Here is a 20,706-nt window from a genome sequence, read left to right as displayed (position 1 = left end):
CTCTCTCTCCTCTTCCAGATGTGGACAGCAACGATGAAGGAGGGCCCGATAATGTTCCTGTGGAGGAAGAAGGCTGGTTTGGGAATGCTTCTGACACGCGCTCAGAGTCGTCGTCCTACGGGGACACGCAGGAAGAACTCCTCTTGGCCAGGGGCTCCTCTCCCGACGAACGGTCCGGAATCGGCACCGGGTCCGCGGACCACGATACCTGCGGGGGCGAGAGCTCGTTGGGTTGCCCCACACCCGTCCATCGTGCCTCTTTGGAACTTCTGGGACTGGATGGAGGTGCATTCTCGGCCCAGGACACACTCTCTTCTGTGGTGTCATCACTGTACGGTGAGGCAGCATCTCGTGCCCTGGGGAAACCCCTCAGCAGCAACTTACGGCGCCTCCTAGAGGCCGGGTCGCTGAAACTCGACACCGGGGAGCTGCTGGGTCGCTCATCGAGGGGATGCGCTGGGGGGGAGTCTCCTCCAATTGGCCTAGCCCCGCCTCTGACCCTCTCCCCGTCTTCCCACCACGCCCAGCAGTTAAGTGCTCTTGCCCGAAAACTGGCCAATAACAACAACAACAGCAGCAGTGGTGCGGCCTCGCCCGCCTCCTTGGCACCCTCAGTCACCAACATTAAGCAAGAGTCCCTTGATCCCTTTAACTCTGTCACCCCTAGCAACGGCGGCGGCTTTGTATGGGCAGGTGTTGCAGATAAGTGGCCACCGGCCAGCTGCTCCACGCCCTGTGGCTCCAGCCTCTCCCCGGACTCCGCCATCCAGAAGTTAAAAGCGGCAGCGAACGCTGTGCTTCAAGACAAGAACGCCGTGGCCTCGTCCTCAACGACCTCTTCCTCCTCGTCCACCTCCGGCTCGTCTGCGGCGCCCGCTCTCGGAGGGGGCGGTCGGGGAGACGACGCGGTGCGCTTCGATGCCTTCAACTCTCCGTTCAGCCCACAGTCGGCTAGCTCCACCCTCGCGGCGCTTTCCAAGAAAGTCAGCGAGCGGAGCCAAACGTCGTCAACGACCAGTGCTGCTGCCGACCATCAGTCCTCCGGTTCCTTCCTCTCGCTTGTGTCAATGACCTCCTCTGCTGCCTTGCTCAAAGAGGTGGCAGCCAGGGCGGCGGGAAACCTGCTGGCAGAGAAGAAAGACGGTTCCTTGTTGGCGACTGCTGGGGTCCTCCAAGAGGACGTAAAGCCCCTGCTGGACAAGAACCAGAGGGCTCCCACGCCCTCTACGCCCACCCACAGCCTCGATTTGCTGTTGCCCTCTACTCCAAAGAGCAGAGGCAAACCCAACAGCCAAGCAGGTAATCTGAAGTAATATTCTATGCATATTAATACTAATACTACATTGGTTTGAATAATGGTCGCACCGGTTCAGATAATAAGTGGAGAGCTCAGACGGGGACATTCAATTATTGCCTTGTGTCTTCAGGATGCCTAAGCTCAAACTAAATTGCTGCAATGAAATAAAAGGACCTTGTGGTTGCATGGAAGAGAGAGTATGCAGGTTCAAGATCGTTTCAGCTGCACTTAGCTTATGGAAAGTTTTCACTTTCCTTCACCATAGTGTTTTCTTTTAAAAAATAATTGTAGAATATTTCAAGAAAGAAAGTTCAAGTGAACTGTGCCCCCCTATCATAATACTTCTAGCTTTTTAGCAAAGAACAGATTCCACTTGTCATAACAAGCAAATCAAGACTTAGTTCTGAGGCGTTAAGGTTAGTATTGCGATGGAACTGTGTGGAAGAGCAGCAGGTTTGTTCGTTACCCAAAAAAAGAACAACCCCCCCCCCCCCAAAAAAAGCACAATTCTGGACACGCCATGTTGTCTCTGGGTTTGTAATGGTTTTGTTCTCACCTCGCTGTCGCTGAAGAAGCGAGGCGCGTAGCCTCAGCTTTGACTGTCAGCCGAGCCGAGAGACAACGGCCCTGGCTGGCCTTCCAGTCTGGGAAATGGTCCCTGGGCTCGACGGGGGGGAGAGATGGGGTGGTGGAGGGGAGGGGGGGTTCTGACTGAGACTTCGCTTCCTTCCCAGACCAGCTCGAATGTGCGTGCTGCCAAAAAGGGGGCCGTCAGTGTGTGCTCGGCACAGTGGGGAGCCCTGGAGTCCATATCCATCTCGGCAGCCTCCTCCCGGCTTCGACCCCCGCCAACCAGAGCCCTCTGCACCGATCGGCACGGCAGACTTAAGGCCAAACACATCATACTTTCCACTGACTGGATACAGATGCCTGCACACACACACACACGCACACACACTCTCTGTCCCCCCCATCCCCCTCCTGTGCTCTCTCTGTTACTCACAAATAGTCGTGCCGTATATTCTCCAAGTGTCTACTCAGATGTGGACATATAACCAAACAAGGGTGCACACAAAGATCTCACTCCCGCACAGGGAAGGCTTCAAAGCGCAGGCTCCTGCTAAGTAGCCTTTCGGGAGAACAGAATGTTTTCAGGGAGATGGATGGGCACTTTTGAGGGATTGTGTCGCAACCCCGCCAAATCTAAAATGGCCGGATCAAATTGACTTCAGACGGATGAGGCAGTCGATGTAATACTCTGTGATCTGCATGCTAAAAAGGGGGTCGGCTCTAACCCGCAAGCCATCAAGGTCGAACGGAGCTGTAAAAATGCAGGTAGTTGTTTGGTCGCCAGACTGAAGAATGTGACCTTGATTATTGACTGTCTTGTTTTGTTGTCGTCCCTCGCCTGTTCAGCGATAAAACTGTATCGCGCGGGCATGTTCTGCTCTTTGAATATGAAAGAAAAGGCTTTCTCTCCCCCCCGACATGCTTAACATGCCTGTGATTGCTTAGGAAATGTATGTGTAAAATGCTAAGATGAAGGTACTTAACACGCACATTTCCTCTCTGGCGTTTTATTCACGCTTCACTCAGCTCAACTCGGACGAAGCAGAAGTCCTTTTTGCATTGTGGTCTCTGCTGTGCTTGGAGAGGTTGGGCCGCAGATGGCGGTTTATTGTTGCAAATAGGCAGTCTCGAGGTTTTACACCCCAGGTCAATGAATGGCTCAGCACAGTAATTTCACCAAACACTGATTACCAGATGTTTTTCAAGGAACGGCACTGGAATACTTGATGAAGCCATCCTGACAGGCCCTTGTAGAATTTGTAATGCAATCATGCCTCTTTCTAATAAGACCAATTAAACAGTAATGGATGCCGAATATGAAGCCAACAACAATAATCGAGATACTAAAACATGCTTGAGTTTTTACTTCCTTTGTTACACTGCTTCCAGCTGGCATTTCCCTTGAGAGTTTTCACCATTACGTGAGGAGTAGTTGTCACTTGCAGATCTGCGAATACTGTCGTCCCCATTTGGGAAGGTACCGTTTCAGTGCAGACTTCTGACTGTCCTTGTAACAATGTTGTTTTTGCCGCCCTCAAGGCTCTCCCGAGGATGGTGGCAAACCGTTCCAGTGTCCTGTGTGTGGACTGGTCATCAAACGCAAGAGCTACTGGAAGAGACACATGGTCATCCACACAGGCTTGAAAAGCCACCAGTGTCCTTTGTGTCCCTTCCGTTGTGCTCGCAAAGACAATCTTAAGTCCCACATGAAGGTGAAAAGATATGGATTTTCTTCATCTTGTGACCCTGCACCCTTTTCACCCCCACCCACATCATATTCAATTAGTAGCAATTGTGGCTCTTGGATTGTAATTGTTAACATTAAGGAATAGGCATGCTTTGGTTTTGTGTGTGTTAATCTTCGACATGGCGTAATTAAACCCTACATGTTTGTTTCATTTCACTCCAATTAATCTCCAATAAGGAGTCATGTGTTTTCTCTCGATGTCCTGAAGAAGCAGAGGGGACGAGAAGAGATTTGACACGCATGCCTGTCCTCCTCTTCCAGGTACATCAGCACCAGGACCGGGGTGAGACTTTTCAGTGCGAACTCTGCCCCTTCACCTCCTCCCGTCACTTCAGCCTGAAGCTTCACATGCGCTGCCACCAGCACTTCCCCCGCTCAGACGTCAAGGTGAAGGAGGAGCTCACCACCGATACGGAGGGCGAGGGCTCCCTGATGGGGGACAGCGGCCCCGCGGACCTGAGAGGGACGGAGGCGTCCCCACTGCACTCGGACAGCCAGCTGCAGACGTCCTCCCCGGTCGAGGCTTCTTCCAATCACGTCCACATCAAGGAGGAGCCCCAGGAGAGGGATCTGTCCGTGCTCTCCACCTTTAGCATGTGCAGGGACCGTCCTCGCAGCAGTGCCAACTCCCTGGACCTGCCCGGAGGCGGGGTCAGATCCAGTCCTAGCGGTCCAACCACAGCCTCCCTCTTCAGCCCGGACATCACTACCAAGACAGCCACTGACCTGCTTATGAAGCTTTCAGGTGAAAAATGTTATTTACGCTAGGGCTGCAAATATGACTTTTATCGATCAAGCTACTAGTGGACAGGCAAATAGCAAAGATCTACCCAGCTCCTGAAGGTATGCGACAGTGTTGCGTCAAATGTTCATTGAGGTATCTGAAGAAAAACCCAAGAGACCAGTTATTAATTAACATTTTTGGAAAGCTGGCACCAGTTTTATTTATACCATCGTTAAAAAATACATAGAGACATCAGCGTGCTCACAAACACTAGCTTGACGCCTTTAGTCCCTAATTGTTTTGTTTGTTGTGCCGTTATCACAACTTGACTTCCTAACTGCGCTCATTTCAGTCGCACTTTTCTAAAAAGTATTTCACTTCCTCCAGACTTGAGCATGAAGACAACCGTTCTGATCTCCGGCTAGATGTTGTCTCCCCTTTGCCTTAAGTTTTGTTTTGATTCTTTACTGTCACCAGAAATAACATTCGTAAGAAGTGTAAACAGTTTTATGTTTAACGTTTCAGGTCAAGGCCGCAGTGTTTGTCTGTGAGCTGTTTTTAATGGGATTTTAAAACAATGAGATTCTAGTATTTCTTGGAGACAGTTCAAGCCTTTAGGGAATAGACAGTTTTAGCGTTGACAGCGGCAAATAGAATCCTATTTAGGCGTCGAACGGACATCAACACGGGAATCCAAACCAGTTTACACAAGGTTCGCTAAAGCTGCGTGGGTCTGAGAATCAGACACATATGTTGTTTTTCCAGACTTTAGCTATCATTGTGCATATTTGGGGATATCAGGGATGCCTACACCTTTTCATCCATACAACCTTGGTGTCTGTGCGTCTCCCCCATGAGAATGTCCATGGACTTTTCACCTTTTCTCAAGTACCACATGCCGCATAAACCGGTTTGGGCAACGCTCAAAGAATTCAAAACGTTCTTTTAGGACACAGATTTGTGGAATGCAACATACTGTGTATTTGATTGAATAGATTAGGTTATGCTAATTATGCCTACAAGATTTTTTTTACAGCACAATTTCACTTTTTTAATTAAAAATTGTTAAACTAGCAAAGGAACTTCAAACAGATGCACGTTGCCTTTTTAAATGTGAAAAAATACGTGCCCCATCACTGTCCATTGTGTGGCACCTATACAACAAAACACGGCACACAATGTGTGTGTGTATATAGTATATTGCTATTAAAAAACTCTAGTAGTTAGTCACAGATAAAAACTGGTTCAACACATGAAAGGTTTCACAGATGAGATCTGATTTAGCAAATCTATATTCAAAAGATGATGCATCTCATTGACAGATGCTCCATCCATGTATTAATGTGGATGCTGTTAGGCCGAGCACATCTAACGGATTTGTTGGCACCTTCCTTGTGTTGTGCCACTTGTTTGTACATTGAAGGTGTGTTTGAATAAGCAAAAGAGAGGAGAATATTTATAATATTTCATGAGGTGAGCATCGAGGTAGACTGAGAACATTGTTATATTGAGCTTTGTACTTACTTTTAAAAAGTAGATCTCCAGTAATTGGCAGTAACAGAGAAGAACTGAGCAGAACTAAAGTCGTGACCTGAATCGGCGCATATGCCGTATTTTCATATCTAATCTCGAAGGTAAAAGGTCTTGTTTGTAAACTTCATGTCTGCTTAAAATGTCATTACAAGACTGATATTCCATTCTTTTTCCATCTTTGAGATAAGCTCTCCACCCAAGGTTGAATTTAGTGGGATTACATTTTTTTGCTTCTTTAGCACATACTCAAAGTGACATCTGATGGCTACCCAGTTGAACATCCTCATCTATTTGCGGTTGGCCGCTGATCATCTCCACTGAAGCAGTTGTGCACTAAATGATTCCCTCAAGGGCACCTCAACAAATGTTGTTGAGGGATTCATTTTTCTCCCCCTCATCTTATCAGTTCCCAGGGGAGTTGAAGATCTGTAACCTTAAGGCAGCTTTCTCCTTTGAAAAATTCCCTTTGCCTGGGTGTCGGTGTCATTGTGACTGACACACCGGTGACACGTTTTCCTCTAAAGGTGTTGAGATCAACTGAAAATGACAAGTGGAAGAAGTCGTTCCGGAGCCATGTGCTAGGGATTGTTAACATAGATCTACTGTACTTTGGTGAAAAGCCTCATTTAAAAAGATGAAACGGTTTAATTCTTAAACCTTGATGCTAAGACCTGGTTGTGTGCACCTTAAAACCCCTGGTAGCAGTAATATTCCCCTTTCATGAGACAGTTTAAGACCTACTACGCTGACACGTAATTCGGTGGTATCTGCCTTTTTGGTAAAGTTGCAATGTGACAGGGGATTTTCCTGAGCTTTACAACGTGGTGACACAGCATGATTTTAAAGTTGACAAACATGCTGCTCTAAGGTGTACCAGGCTCAGACAGTGTTTGGATGCATTTCACCAGGTTGCAAAATATCAAAAGATGAGTTTTGAGACGATGGCGAGATTGATGGAAAAAGGTTGGCTGAGGTTCGGCGTTGGGGTCGAGGCTGCCGCTGCCACTCTTCCACTTAATGCTGCGTAATTAGATTGAGATCTTGAGCGAGGATGGGATGAGAAAAAAAAAACCCTGGGAACATTAGATTAATTAAAAATGTATGCATAATTCATAATTAAAAAGGAATTCATAATTTGAAATGATTAGCGCCCTCAGCGACATCTTCTGACCCCGCCAGGATGCACGGGGACCGAGCCGGCTTAGTTATCTCCCCGGCGATCTCGCACGCCCGCGCTCCACGCGTGCCCCCTGGGTGCCAGTTGCATTCTTCTCCCAGACTGCACAATCAAGCCCGGGCAACTCCCGCAGGACCCAGACGGCTCCTCGCAATGTCAGTCCAGTGTCGAGTGGCGGACATCTTAGTCCGGGCATCGTTCAAGGAGAGCGAAGGGGGAGATGAAAAGGCGACGTGAGGGTGTCGAACTTGAACGCGCGATGATGTACAATGAATACCGCCTCTTTGATCACAAAGTTCTCCCTTTGTGGGGGGGTGGAGTTACAAGATGGAGGGTTATGAAACTGAGAAGAGCTGGACTCAGATCTTTGTGAGACTTACTCATGCCAAGGAGCAGCCGGCGCGAGAGAGGTGAGGAAGTTCCTCCTGGGACCTGCAGACTCTATTTCTTTTGACCTCCCTGCCAACTCAGATTGAATGTGTACACGAGCAGCTCATCCCTCCTGCTTTTACACTGCTGTCTCAGTGCCTCTATCCCGCAAGGCCTTGGAGAGGGAGGGGGGATTTGGGGGGGGTGAGGAGGCGGCAGGGAGTGGTGTAAAAATGTGGAGAGGGAAAGATAAAAAAGAGCCGGATAAAGTGACAGCTAGTGGGGGGGGCGGGTTGCATCGCGTTCCCCAGGCATAAAAAGCCAGTGAACTCTTCCTGACCTCTGACATAATAAGCACATCATTTTTTGGGGGTTGCCCGGCGTTCCATTGAGCGTCACACTGATACCCTTTGATTTCTATCCTTGCATGCTGACACAACCGTTAGCGATCCAGTGTGATCCACATTTTGATTCAGAGATGAAAGGCGCCAGAGCTACTTTGAAATGCACCGCCCCTACCCTGTGCCCAGTGGACCCTGAGTTAATAATGACGGTGGGCACTGCACCACCCCCCCACCCTTCCCGCTGTGGTGACACAGGCACAACGAGCTTGACCCTGGCTGGGTGTGAATAATTGCCATGCAGGGGGTTGTGGGAGGTGTTGCGTCTGTCATGATGCTTCTGCAGTTGTCTTATTTATCCTTTTCCTGGGAGAGTATCTCACATGCAACGCTCTGCTTCAGTGGAATGATGCACTGACAGGACGCTATCGTCATACATAAAAAAAACGGTACTCTTGAGGGGGTTTACAGGACATGGACTTCCCCTGCGCTCCCCACTCCCCCCCCTGTCCTGGGTATACATGTTATTCGGATACCCCATACGGGCCTGTGTTAAACAGTTCCAGATGTGATGTGTAAGAACACTTTAAAGCCACGTTTCACCGTCTTAGTTAATACAGATTTCCATTAGTTGTCGTTATGCTGCTTTATGATCAAGGTTTCGTCTTTATGTCCTTTGCTTTCCAGCTCTGCATGAGCAGAGACAGCCAGGCCGTTTGTGTGCGACCTCTGGTCCATACATCCCCTCTGCAGCCATCAGTATCACTGTCCGGTGTCTAGCACACTGTCAACTATTGTCGGGTCCTCAACCTGCCCCACGTAGCCCTCTGCTTTTCTTTTTTTTTTTTTCCTCCGGGGGGAAAACAGCAGCCAATTGTCAGAGGGGGAGCAGGCCGGCGTGACAGAGGTGGAAAGCTAATGAAGTTATTTGACGGCAGCCCTGGCCACGGAGCGAGAGGTGAGGCGGAGTGGACAAGCGTCTGGCAGCGAGACGGATGAGGGGCGAGAGGGAGATGCGCGGGGAAGGTGGGGGGGGGGGGTGAAAGTAGCATTTGTGGCAGGTGTCAGTAGGCTGCGATAACATGGAGACGAACTGATAGCATCGTCAACCCTGAACCAGAGGCCGCCGTACGGCATCAGGCACCCGCAGCTGACATTGGCCTGGCTACGGACTGGCGCTGCCAGGAAGCTCACAGATGAGATGCCCAGTCACCCAGAGGTGCCCGTCTCCTCCTCGGGTCTGTGCTGTCTCCACAAGATGAGCTGCCGCGAACTGGATGCACATGGTGCCATCGTAAAATTCTGACAGACGAAAGGCCGAGATATAAACTCGGCGTTGCGGCCTGAATTGTTTCTCGCTTTCCAGCGCTGCTCCAGCTTTTTGTTATTGAACCATCAGCTTAGAGGAAGGAAAAAAAAGCGAAAGAAAAGACCAGTTGGATTAGGCTACTAAATAATTCATTGGGTTCTGTAACATAGATTCCGAGTGGAAATTCACTCTATTTATAGCAACAAATCCAAAAGGTCACTGAAGTGGTGTGACTTTGTGTGTGAGTGCACGTCCTGGGGTTGTTTTTGTCCTCGTGAGCCCACAGGGGAGGAGAATTTGGAAATCTTAAGCTTGTGTTGAGTCTGTATTTGTCAGTGGACTTTTTGAGCCGCCCGGCATTTTCATACGGTTCGACAGCAGCGTGACGCAGTATATTAATTCCTCCATAGATCTAGACCAGTGTGTGTCTGCTTGGGAAAATTAGACATGTAATCTTATGTGTGTTTGTAAGGCGCTGACCAAAGTGTGCTGTCCCTGTCTGATCCGACATGGCCCAACACGCTTCTAATTAGAGGACGTCCTTCCAGGTGCTGACCAGGTTATACTTAGCCTGCCCGCTGAAATCTGACGGTGTGACATTTCCAGCTGGTGCTGCGTGCGACCCCGCGCCACTGCCCCTGAACTTGAAGGTCACATCCCCCCTCCCACCCGCCCCTAGTCCCCTAACCCCGCCACAACACTCAACCCCTTCCTTCTCCCCTTCTTGAACTGCAGCACCGGCCCGCCAAGGTGCGGCACTGTGTGGCATCGCGGCACCACCCGGGTGGTCAAAACACCGACACCTGTCCCCTCTCCTGCCCCTTCTCGCCCGTCACCGAGCCCTCTGTCCCTCCGGCAGGGATCATCATTAATCAGAGGGGCTGGGGGCCCGGCACAGATTGATGATGCGGGCAGGGGGGGGCGGCAGGCCTGTGGCGGTTAGAGATGTTAGGTGAGGCGGCGGGGTGAGGAGCGGGGCAGATCTCTGCTGGGGCCAGGGGACACTGGACAGAAGGCTGCCCAAGAGTGATAGCCTCTCTTATGTCCATGCCCTGTGAGTGTGTGTCTGTGTGTAAGACACACTGCGGGTTGTTGGAGAACTGTTGATGTGTGTGAGGGGTGGGGAAGGTTCTCGACAAGCTATATAGATAAGTTCCCCTACTCGGCATCAATGAACTTTAGTCCCGTTTTAATTGAATTGTTCTTTTAAAAGAAACGTGTGTGTATTTATAGGGTTGAGCTTTAACAAGCCGTGTGGCTCCTTAGCAGCTTCCCAACTGTGGTGTCAGTTGTAGCGTCAGCATATGGTTCTAATTACTGACAAATGCGTGACCATTGCAATTACATACCATCCCAAATGTGTGCTGGTAAATATTCCGTGAGTTGCACATAGTTTTAAAATAACAAAGGGGAAATATAGAAAGCAACCTTTGCCACATTTGGTTATCATTAGCATATGCAATGCCTTTAAATGTTTGCTATAGCAACGAGGCTTTGTGACGCACGTGGGAAACAGTCTAAACCAAAACACAATACTCCTTCATCCATCCAGGCAGGCTCATTTATTTTACTTTTTGCAAACAATAACATGGATACATGGAACATAAATACTTCGACCTCAACTTTGCTTTCCAGGTGTTTATCATTTCATATAATAAGTAAATATAAAAAATAATATCTAAAAAAAGTCAAATGGTTCTTTCTCTTGTGAAGAGAGGGAAATTCTTTCATTAATATGGCCTACTATATATTCATATATTTAAGGGTACTGAACGGTTTTACGTTTTGGATAATCAGATCTCATCAGCCAATCTACTTGATGAAGCTGGTGCTGTGATTGTTTCCGATAAAGGGGGTTGCTGCGCCCGTTGTAAATCCCGTTAGTGCCGTGGTGGACAATGGTCCCCTTTAACCCTCCACGCGGCTCCCACAGTTGCACGGAATGGAACGGAACAGAACGGGGTTTTGGTTTGGGAGAATAGGTTTCGCAACGTATCTCCGCAGAGTTTTCCAGCCATCTCAAATGTCAGCAGTGTGATGAGCCGTAGCCCGTGCAAACCTTTATGTTTCAGCGCGCAGCGCCGCAGAACGGGCTGAGAGACAAAGACTGGCGCTCGCCCCGCTGTTCTTTTCTTGGCGGCTATCGGAAGTTGCTCCATGTCTAATTATTAATTATTCATCTGAAGCGGATTAGACGTGGCCCAGTTTCTCTTGAAGACGGCTTTAGAGCAGAGGGGTCCGTGTGACAGTTCACTCCCCTCAACCGGGCCACACGCTGCAGGGATGGCAGATAAGACCTCAGCCGATTTGTTATCGCGCTCTGCGGGAGGACCTTTTTTTTTTTGTCCTTGTTTCTGAGGAGAAGGAAGAAACCCTTCTTAGAGTAGAATGGAATAACATGTACAGAATTACTGGGATGTGGTGGGTTGGGGAGGGACAGTGTGAAGCGGGAGGGAAAAGAATTGGGCATTTGTTGTGGATGCCACAAAGACCAAGAGAGGACAGTCGTGAGGTGGCACCCTTTGTGTCGGGCCACAGCGCAGCCAACTGTGGCGTCTGGTGCGGAGAGGCAGTGTGGACCACTTTGTGGTCTCATTCAATTGAATGTATTCTACTTAATGTTGTGTATCTAGCGCTCTCTTCACTCATAGGAAGCATAAATAACTTAGGGTTTTATTTAACAACACAATGTCACCACAAGCTGATGGATGACGTGTGGTATACACAATGTGGTATGCGAGATATTTTGTCTCACTAAGAAAGTAATGTAAGGCCGTCTTGATAAAAGAATCCAGCGCATTCATATGAAACTAAACATGCTTCTTTTAGAAATTTTGGATTTTTTTTAATTAATTTTTTTCTGCTCCCCTTAAATTGTCGTTTTCAAATTCAACCCTTCTTTTCTCTCCTGCCGCAGCGGCCAATCAGAGGGAGTCGCTCAAGTCCCCGTTCCACCTGAAGGAAGAGCCCAAGGCGGAGGAGGTGCTGAGCCCTCGACCATCCTCCCAGAGCCAGGTGCAGCCAAGCTTCCCTGCTACTTTCTGCCAGGACGGGCCACTGGGGGCGGCGGCAGCCACAGAGCGCCCGGGGTCACTGAAGCCGAGGGACGGGAGTCCCATGGCGAAGAACACCTTGCTGAACCACGATATCAACCTTAAGGTGGCCTCCGAGCTGCTCATTAAGCTATCAGGTATGCATGGACGAACTGTATCTGTTTATCCGGTTATTTCACCTCTGTGGTCTTAAAACTGAAGGCATGTAGTGTATTTGTTAGATGTTCTGCAGATACGCATGAGGAAACAACAGCACTTAACCATACATAGCTAATTTGTGGAAAGAACAGATCATGCATTTATTGTTGTTTGTTGTGTTATTGATATTTCTTGCGCTAGTCGGCTGTTTTTTTGTTTTAGATCAGCCAATAACCGCTCGAGAGGTTAGTTCAAGGTCAATAGTTATGACACTGAAAAGGCTCACAAAGGGTTCTGTGGTTTTCTTCCACAACACACCCCACCGAGCTGAAATTGGGGCCTGCTGAAAGTTAACGTGCGGTGAGAAAGCATGTGTGGTGAATTTGTCTTTGTTACTCGGAGGCCTGTGGTCTAGATGGTGACTGTGAATGTCTTTGTACACTCCCTGATGATGTTTCGCGAAACCCCGTCATACTCTACTCACAGAGCCACTATACACATCTATGGTTTGTTTTATTATTACGAACAGCAATCAGTGCGGCGAGGATTGGTCCTCCTTTAGTTTGTCTTCTTAACCCTGCCCTGGAATCTAGATCTTTCTACGCCGAACTTAAAACTCAACCCTTGTTCGATGAGAGGCAGTTAAACAGCTTCAGCCTGCGTTGGCCCTTCTGTCATCATCCAATTCAGCAGGATTTAGCCTTTACAGCTTCTGCTTTGAGCGCCGCATGAACGTTGGGAACGAGTCCTCCCACAGGGACTCCAGCCTGGTTCTTTTATTTTGTAGCACTCGCAGCAGCGCTGCCGCCGCCGCTCCACTTGTATTGCCGTTTCACCGGTTATTTTTTGATTACCACACACTTTGCTTTACTGCAAAATACACTTTAAAAGCCGCTTCTTATTATAGCCCCACTACTGGCTGCCAGGTCGGGTTCAAGTGTGCTATGGACAGGTGTTTGTCCACTGTGGGCTGCTGGAGTTCATCTGTCAGGGAGTAATTATCAGTATGTAACAACAGAGCGGGCATCCCTAGCTATATGAAAGGAATGCGGAATTCATTGTTCGGAGCTACTTTTTCCGTAAGGACATTAATACAGATTCAGATCACCAATTGCAATGCTATGCTAGAATTGCACAGCCGTGAAAATGTACAACGTGTGACGGACCTGTGCAACTATGCGCAGTGTTTATAGGCACAAAGCAAATGGGAGTCCGATGGTGGCGCAGTGGGGCGTCACTCCGTCTGCGGCCCTTCATCCTGTGCCAGCGCGTGCGTGCTCGACAGTCACCTCACACACCGGTCGCCATTGTTCACTTCGGGTTGACGAGTGTTCAGAGTGAGTCATGTTGGCTGCAAGCTCTGTGCTACTACGCGTGTGCTGCTCCGCTGCCTGCCCCCCAGGTCACGTTTCCCTGCGTCTGTGCGTGCTTTGAGGACGACAGAGATGAAATGATTGCTACTTTGAAACAACAACAATAAAAGGTGATTTAGTGTGTTGGCCGCTGTGTTAATTCAGAAGGCTGATAGAAGGATGTGGGCAGGATGTAATTCCTCCAGTGGGCCGCCTCCACCTATGTTCTTTGTTTCTGCACTGATCCCTTCCCATCAATTTTGCTCATTCCGATGAGTTATCCGCACTGATGTTATCCCAGCCGGTGCACTTGGTTCCCGAGCCGCGTTTATCCCCACCCATCGCTTACACTGGCGCTGCCAGGTTGACCCGGGTTAGGGAAAGATGCCGCAGCGTTCATCTGTCCGCTGGCTCCCTCTGCCCCCTCACACAGTCCTCGTAGCGCGGTGCCGTCCATTGCCATGGAAACAGCGGGGGCGGTAGATGGAGAGGGCCGTCTAGAGTGACAGCCTTGACAAGAGTCTGGACCCTCAAATGACCCTGGGGAGGGGGAGGAGAAAAGATGGCGTGGGGGGGGGGGGGGGGGGGGGGGACGGGGAAAGGTCAATGCGTTGGCAGTCACGTGTGATTACGGTCATGAGGTTCAAGGGCATCTACACTGTGACCTCTTTCTGTCTCCGGGTAAAGGTCAGCCCCACAGCACAATAGAGCCGTAAAGACACTTAAATATGGGAACCACATCGGGGAGTTTAGACTAAGCATTGTCCTTGTTTCTCTGTTAAAAATAAAGAAAAAAAGCGGCTGTTTCCTCATCGTCGCCTGGCGTACAGCAAATGGACACAGCCTAATTAGATTTCCGCTACTCACCCCCCCCCCCCCCGCCCCCCTCGACCGCGGCATTGCACAGTCCGAGTAAGTGGGGTTGTCATCATTACTGCCCATTGTGCTGTAACATGAGTTGCATCATCCTTTTAACTAGGTCACTTCTTCTTCTCCCCCCCCCCCACCCCCTCCTCTTTCCTTATCAAACATTGGTTGGTGGTGTTGAGTCGCCTCGCAAGCGCTACCTCCCCCACATCTGTTTAAAACCAGGCTGCTGGTGTCTGGGGGCTAATTACGCCAGGCTAAATAGTCCCTGGCGCCAGAGGCTAACGTGTCCTAGCAGATGGGCACTGGTGTTGCAGGGCAATGGGAACACGGCGTCACAGGAAGGGAGGGGGAAGGAGGGGTACAGGGGCCCTAGGTGGTGCCCTGGCAGACTGGCGTCGTGTGGGTAACAGCCGCGCCACCCACTCACCATCCAGCCACCCTCGCCATAGGTGTGAAATCACACTTTGTACTTGCTTAACTCATTCCTCTTTCCTAGGAACAGGCCTTACATCTCGGAGGACATTTCAAAGGCCCTCTCCCCTCTGCATTGCTCGTTACCACCCTAACAAAGGTTGCATTAAGCCCATTTTTGAACCACAGTGAAGCAGGAAGACTAAAAACCAAACGGAGAAGCTGTAAATGTGTAGCTCATGCGGTACTTTTTGTGTGATTATTATTAAAAAAAAAACTCTAGTGGGATCCAGCAGGAACAAAGCAACACAGACCTTTTTGGGTTACCATTCAAATTTAGGCTAAATAAAAGGGAGTTAATCCAATCAAGTCTAGTGAAAGTTCATGCATATGGTTTTCATTAGAAAATGCTTCTTTTTTTTTGTCAGCGTCGGAGCAATTAGCTGAACGCAGCAAGAAGCTAGAAAGTGGGTGTTGATTTCTAAGAGCATTGGCAGTTCTTGCAGCCGTTGCAAAGGCTGATTGATCAAGAATCAGGAATCAGAATCAGGAAACATTTATTGCCAAAATATGTCAAACATACAAGGAATTTGTCTTGGCGGTTGGTAAGTAATTAAAGCCGGTTGTAATCTGACTGTACCTCGTCTTCCGCCAAAATATTTTCCACGATCGCATGCTACTGTAGAAGCCACAACTGAGCGAGGTAGCACACGCGTCACTGTAAACTGGATACATCTGACAGTCACACGTGTCGTCATTAAAGTGTTCCATGTTTTAATTCTGCTGTAAGCCTTCGTTTGCCACAGATGAATCCCCCTGGTTAGTTCTGCACTTCCTCGAGGTAGCCACATTTGATCCTACTGCGTAACATCTCTGCTCTTTAATGCGAAACAAAAGCCATTGTACATCTCCTGCTGGCTATAATGTTTGGGTCAAAAAAGGTGGAGGACTTGCTTAATGTGTGCAAGTAGGTTAAGATGACGATGCAGACAAGTTTATGGACATTGTTGCTTAAATTGCACTAAATCTGTGCTTTTTCTTTGCGTGTCTACTAGTTGTAGGTTGGGTTTATTTAAGTTAAAAAAAACTAGATTATATTTTTGACAGAAAACACAGTTTGAGCCCTACAGCTAATACCTTCCGGCAACTTGACAGGAGGACGTTTTTTAAAATGATTCACCCATTTTTTAAATGCCATCTCGGGTTCCTCGTCGTGGCCCGTCTCACCTCCACCAACTGTCCTCCTCTTTAGCTGTTTTAAATTAGCTGAGGCTACGTCCCTATCTAATGCAGTCCATGGTAGTAAAGCCCAGTTAAAGGAAGGTTGGAGAACGTATCGTTATGGTTAAAGATGATTTACCTTGAATCAAATCAAAACAACAGAAATAACTAAGATGCTCAGAAGCCTTTCTTTCTTTCTTTTGGTTGAAAAATGCTACAAAGTGACTCAATCTTCAACCTCAGCATTAACTAAATGTGGCTGATCGCAGCAGACCGTGTAAGCAGTTAACCATTCTAACTCACCACACCGGCTTTACAGTCCAGTATTACATGTTTAGTTCTCCCGTGTCCTCATCATGCCCCCTCAGTGTGACCGCTTGTTGACCTCTCTTATCCCCTCGCCGCTGCCCCCCCCCCCCCCCCCCCTCCATCTTTCCTTCTGTCTCATTGGCTCCTCGTCACTGCTCGTAGCTCTATTTACAGGAATACAGAGTTGATTCGTTTTGGCCTGTTTCCTGGGTCCTGGTTCCTTGTGATTGACAGAATGCAGACAGAGTCGCTTATTGTCGTTTTCTCTCTCGACATTCTACTATAAATCAGCTCCAGCTTGTGCCAACAGTTTCAGTTTTTTTCTTGTTTGGTAAGGATCACTTTAGCAATGGCCGTATCTGGTTCCTTTATGGCAGAGGTCACTAACTGGCGGACCGCGGTCCGGATCCGGACCCAGAAGCCCCGCCCGCCCCATCCGGACCCGGACCAAAGGCTGAAAAACAACGTGAACAACGTGATTTTAACGTGCAGTGCGCACTTTTCGACCGCGCAGCTTTGGTCGTCTTTACGGTAGCCAATTGCATTCGAGTTAAACCATCCCACGTGATACCAATCGACCAATCGAGTCTTTGCATTCCAGGCAGGACGATGATATTGTCTCAATAGTGCAGACAGACAAGAGAGGTAGCGGCAAATTATGAATAAAAGACGGTAGGAAGAAAAGAAAGATAGCGAAATTTGAGAAAAAGGCGAGTGAGACGAAGAAAGCGAGAGAAAGAGACGGGTGAGAAAAATTAAGAACAAATGGCACTCTGCAAAAAGAGACAAGTGGACAGCGAAAGTAGAGCATTAATCCATAATAGACGGACTCGTTTCTGTTCATGCTTCTGTTCTCCTCCACGTGAGGAGGAGAACGGCCCTGATGCATTCAGGCCCAGGTTTAAAATCCTGGCAGGTCAAACTAGATCTTAATTCTCCCACTTACCAAAAATGTGGGCGAGTCGATCTATATATTCGAATAAAGTGTTCAATTGTTAAAATGTGATTTGTTATTTATAATTTGCTGTAACGTCCAAATCTAAAGCAGAAAAGGGGACATTTTTTAAGTTTATCTTACCGTTATTTCATTTTTTTCTGAATTGAAGCACTTTATTTGAACAATTTTCACTTTTTTTTAAACACAGCCCTTTATTTAGTTAATTGAGAGATCATTATGTATTTTTGCAGTCACGCACATATGTTATTTGTTACGTGACAATAAATAATGTCAAAAGAGTTTTTGAATCTTACTGAATTCATTTGATTTGCTAGTGGTGTTTTGATTAAATGCAAATGTTGATACTGCAACTATTCCCCTATTTAATCACACTAAGTAGTCACATTCTAATCGTCCGGACCTTTTGCTTCGAGAAATGTTCTCTAACTGGGCCTCTTCACATTTCAGTTGAAAACCCCCGCTTTATGCGCTGCCTATCAAGCATGCTGCTCCGGAGTCCGATGTAGCCGCTGTTTTGCGACCGTCGAAGGGCTGATCTACTGAGCGCTAGCCGGTCGAGGATCAATTGTAGCAGCAGCTGTCTGTGAAGTCTGCAGGCAAGGCTGCTGTGGCTCCCACATGACACGCAGTCTCCACACTGCAGCCTTTGAAGCGCATGAACTCTTCACCCCTGTCTGAGCAGGTCGGCTGGAGAGCAGCAGAATAGAGAGATGCGAGAGATTGAGAGAGAGGGAGAGAGAGAGAGAGAGGGAGAGAGAGAGAGCGGGAGAGATGGGGGCGGGGAAAGAGAGATGTGGAATAACAGAGCAGGGCGAAAGGTAGGCTAGGGATGTGTAGAGGTTGTCATTTAGGCTCTAGCCATCCCCCATCCATCTGTCCTCCCCCAGCTCTTCTCTCTCTCATCCCACTTTATTTTTTCCTCTCCTCCCTTCGGGTGTTCTTTTTCTGGCCCTGTTTGACCATTCCTGTCTCTCTACTCTTCCTCACGTCTCCCTCCCTCCCTGCCTGTCCGCCCGTCCTACGTTTTTGTTCCCGTGCCATCGACGCATCAAAGCGGTGCAATAAATTGACTTTGAGCGTTAAGTCACTAATGGTGTGTGACTTTTTTTTTTGTGTGTGTGTGTAGTAACAAATCTGTGGCGTATCCTACTGTATATTCTCAGCGAAAGAGGCTGTCACGTCCTCGCAGATTCAAGTAGACGCCAGAGGTCAAAGTTGGTCACTAAAAACAGCACATGACACAAACCCTGATCACTTTCGCTCTGACTCAAAACTAGAGTCGTGCTGCTTCAGAGGGAGCAAGGTGTATGTACATCTAGATGTTATTGTTATTCGAAATAACAATAGCATACAGATCACATGCACACACAATTTAAAAATGTGCATTTGGTTGCCTTTAAAAAGCCAATGGACCTGGAAAAAAAGCGTTCTTCACATTTGGACACTCTTCAGCCCACATTAACCCGAGTGACTTGCAATCTGATTTACTGGTTTATTAGTTTCTAATTACCACAGGCAGTGCTTCATGATTAAGCACTACTTGCATTTTTTTGGTTTGTTTACCAAATGCACAAATGCTCCTTAAGTAACGGAAAGTTAAGCAAATGAAAGATGTTGAATATCCTTTGTTCACTAAACGGGAATATCCTTTGTTCACTAAAAGTTATGTTGGTATATGTTGTCTTGAAATAATCAGACAAGACATCCAGCCACACTCTACACAGGACTTTGTTTGCTTGTAATCCAATAATTGTAAACATATCAGTTTCCTTGATTTCTTATATTTCCGCAAAGCAGCCCTGTGTAGTTTACCATTAGTTTGTTTTTACAATATTATAGGACGAACCACCTTGTTTTTGTGGTGGTGCAACTATCATACAAATATATAAAACCCACACACATAACTTCATTTATTTCCCATTATTCTAGAAATTATTTGTAGTTATTTTTTTTTCTAGTGGATTTTGCAGAGGGAAGCAATGCTATTTAGTGAAAGAGGGAACAGACACTTTTGGACACACATACACTCTTTCAGAGCTGATTGTGTGGCCTAATGGCAGCTGGTGTATCACAGTAGAGGCTTCTGCACCAAAGGGGATGACACACACACACACACACACACACACACACACGCTTACTTACAGACTGGATTCAGGCAGCCTGAGTGCAGCTTTTCATGGCTTCAGAACATTAGGTCGTGACCCCAACCAAAAAGCCACAGTTATTATCAGTGTGGGAAAAAGGCCACATTCTCATTGTGTGACAGGTAGACTTCTGCTTTGACCCGCTGTGATGTTATACTTCCAATGTGGTGTCAGTGTATTCACCAAATATTTATCTCTGTGTCACGTGACCTCACTGCGTCTGTCCTCGCGCTGGCGGCACATATGGCGTCCGTTAGTGCGGGCTCGCCTCTCTATGTGTAGCCGCGTGTTTTTGCAGCGCAGCGGCCCACTCAGCATCTCGTCGTTAGGGTGGTGATCCTATGATGGAAGCTTGCGTGTCCCTTTGGTGACCCTTAGAGACTTGCCCCCCCCCCTCCCCTCCCCTTCTTCTCCCGCCTCGCCTCCCTCCCGCCCCTCTCCTCCTCTGCCCCTCCATCAACCTCTCCTAGGTTACTCTTGGCCAACTGTAGCCACCTGATTAAGGGATTAGTGTGGCTGGTTGTCGGTGTCCCCCACATGCTGGCTACACCTGGACCTCGGGGGGGGGGGGGGGGGGGGGGGGTGTATTACTTTGCATTCACCCACATAAACACGGACTCACGCACACACACTTATTGGGCGGATACTCTGCATCACATGCGCACACTGGTGTTGGTGTCTGACATTGGCCTCGTTCTGCAGAGGAGCGGAGAATGCGAGGGGAGGGGTGGCAGGGTCAGCGCCGGGTCAATGTCTTGTATCTCCCTCTCTCCATCTCTTCTAGCCCCCCCCACACCCTCTGTGCCCCTCCCACTGATTCCAATGCCCTGCCAAATTCATATATCCCATAATCGCACTGAGTCGCCATGTCAGCAGCACTGTATCCACCCCACCGCTTTGTCTTGCTCTCGCTCCCGATCAGACGGAGGCGGCGACTCTTTCCATCCCCACAGTCACAGATGAAGATACTGTGGATGTAGCATTGGTGGATGTATTGATTTGTTTATTCCGAACGTTACAGCTGCGCAGTGTATACTTACTCCAGCCTAAACAAGTCGATTTAGCCACAGAGGTTTATGAGACAACAGAATAGCGCTGCATGAAGAAATCAAAGCTTGCATCACAGTTTTCTTTTTAATAACATGGACGATATTATTTTGTTTATGTCCGTAGAGAGCGATCT

General features: G+C 48.2%; 1 protein-coding gene across 1 annotated transcript in view; it reads left to right on the top strand.

Annotated features, from left to right (window-relative positions):
• Nucleotides 1-20,706, top strand: part of znf827 (zinc finger protein 827) — a 60,919-nt gene that overhangs the window by 18,179 nt on the left and 22,034 nt on the right. The window contains exons 2-5 of the mRNA XM_040186321.2: nucleotides 19-1,299; nucleotides 3,407-3,579; nucleotides 3,876-4,359; nucleotides 11,985-12,257. Coding sequence (XP_040042255.2) covers nucleotides 19-1,299; nucleotides 3,407-3,579; nucleotides 3,876-4,359; nucleotides 11,985-12,257 — 2,211 coding nt within the window. The remainder of the gene's footprint in view (nucleotides 1-18; nucleotides 1,300-3,406; nucleotides 3,580-3,875; nucleotides 4,360-11,984; nucleotides 12,258-20,706) is intronic.

Source organism: Gasterosteus aculeatus, chromosome 9, assembly GCF_964276395.1.
Source record: "Gasterosteus aculeatus chromosome 9, fGasAcu3.hap1.1, whole genome shotgun sequence".
Lineage (NCBI taxonomy): Eukaryota > Metazoa > Chordata > Actinopteri > Perciformes > Gasterosteidae > Gasterosteus > Gasterosteus aculeatus.
The sequence above is the reverse complement of the archived record's forward strand: the minus strand, read 5'-3'. Positions and strand labels throughout refer to the sequence as shown.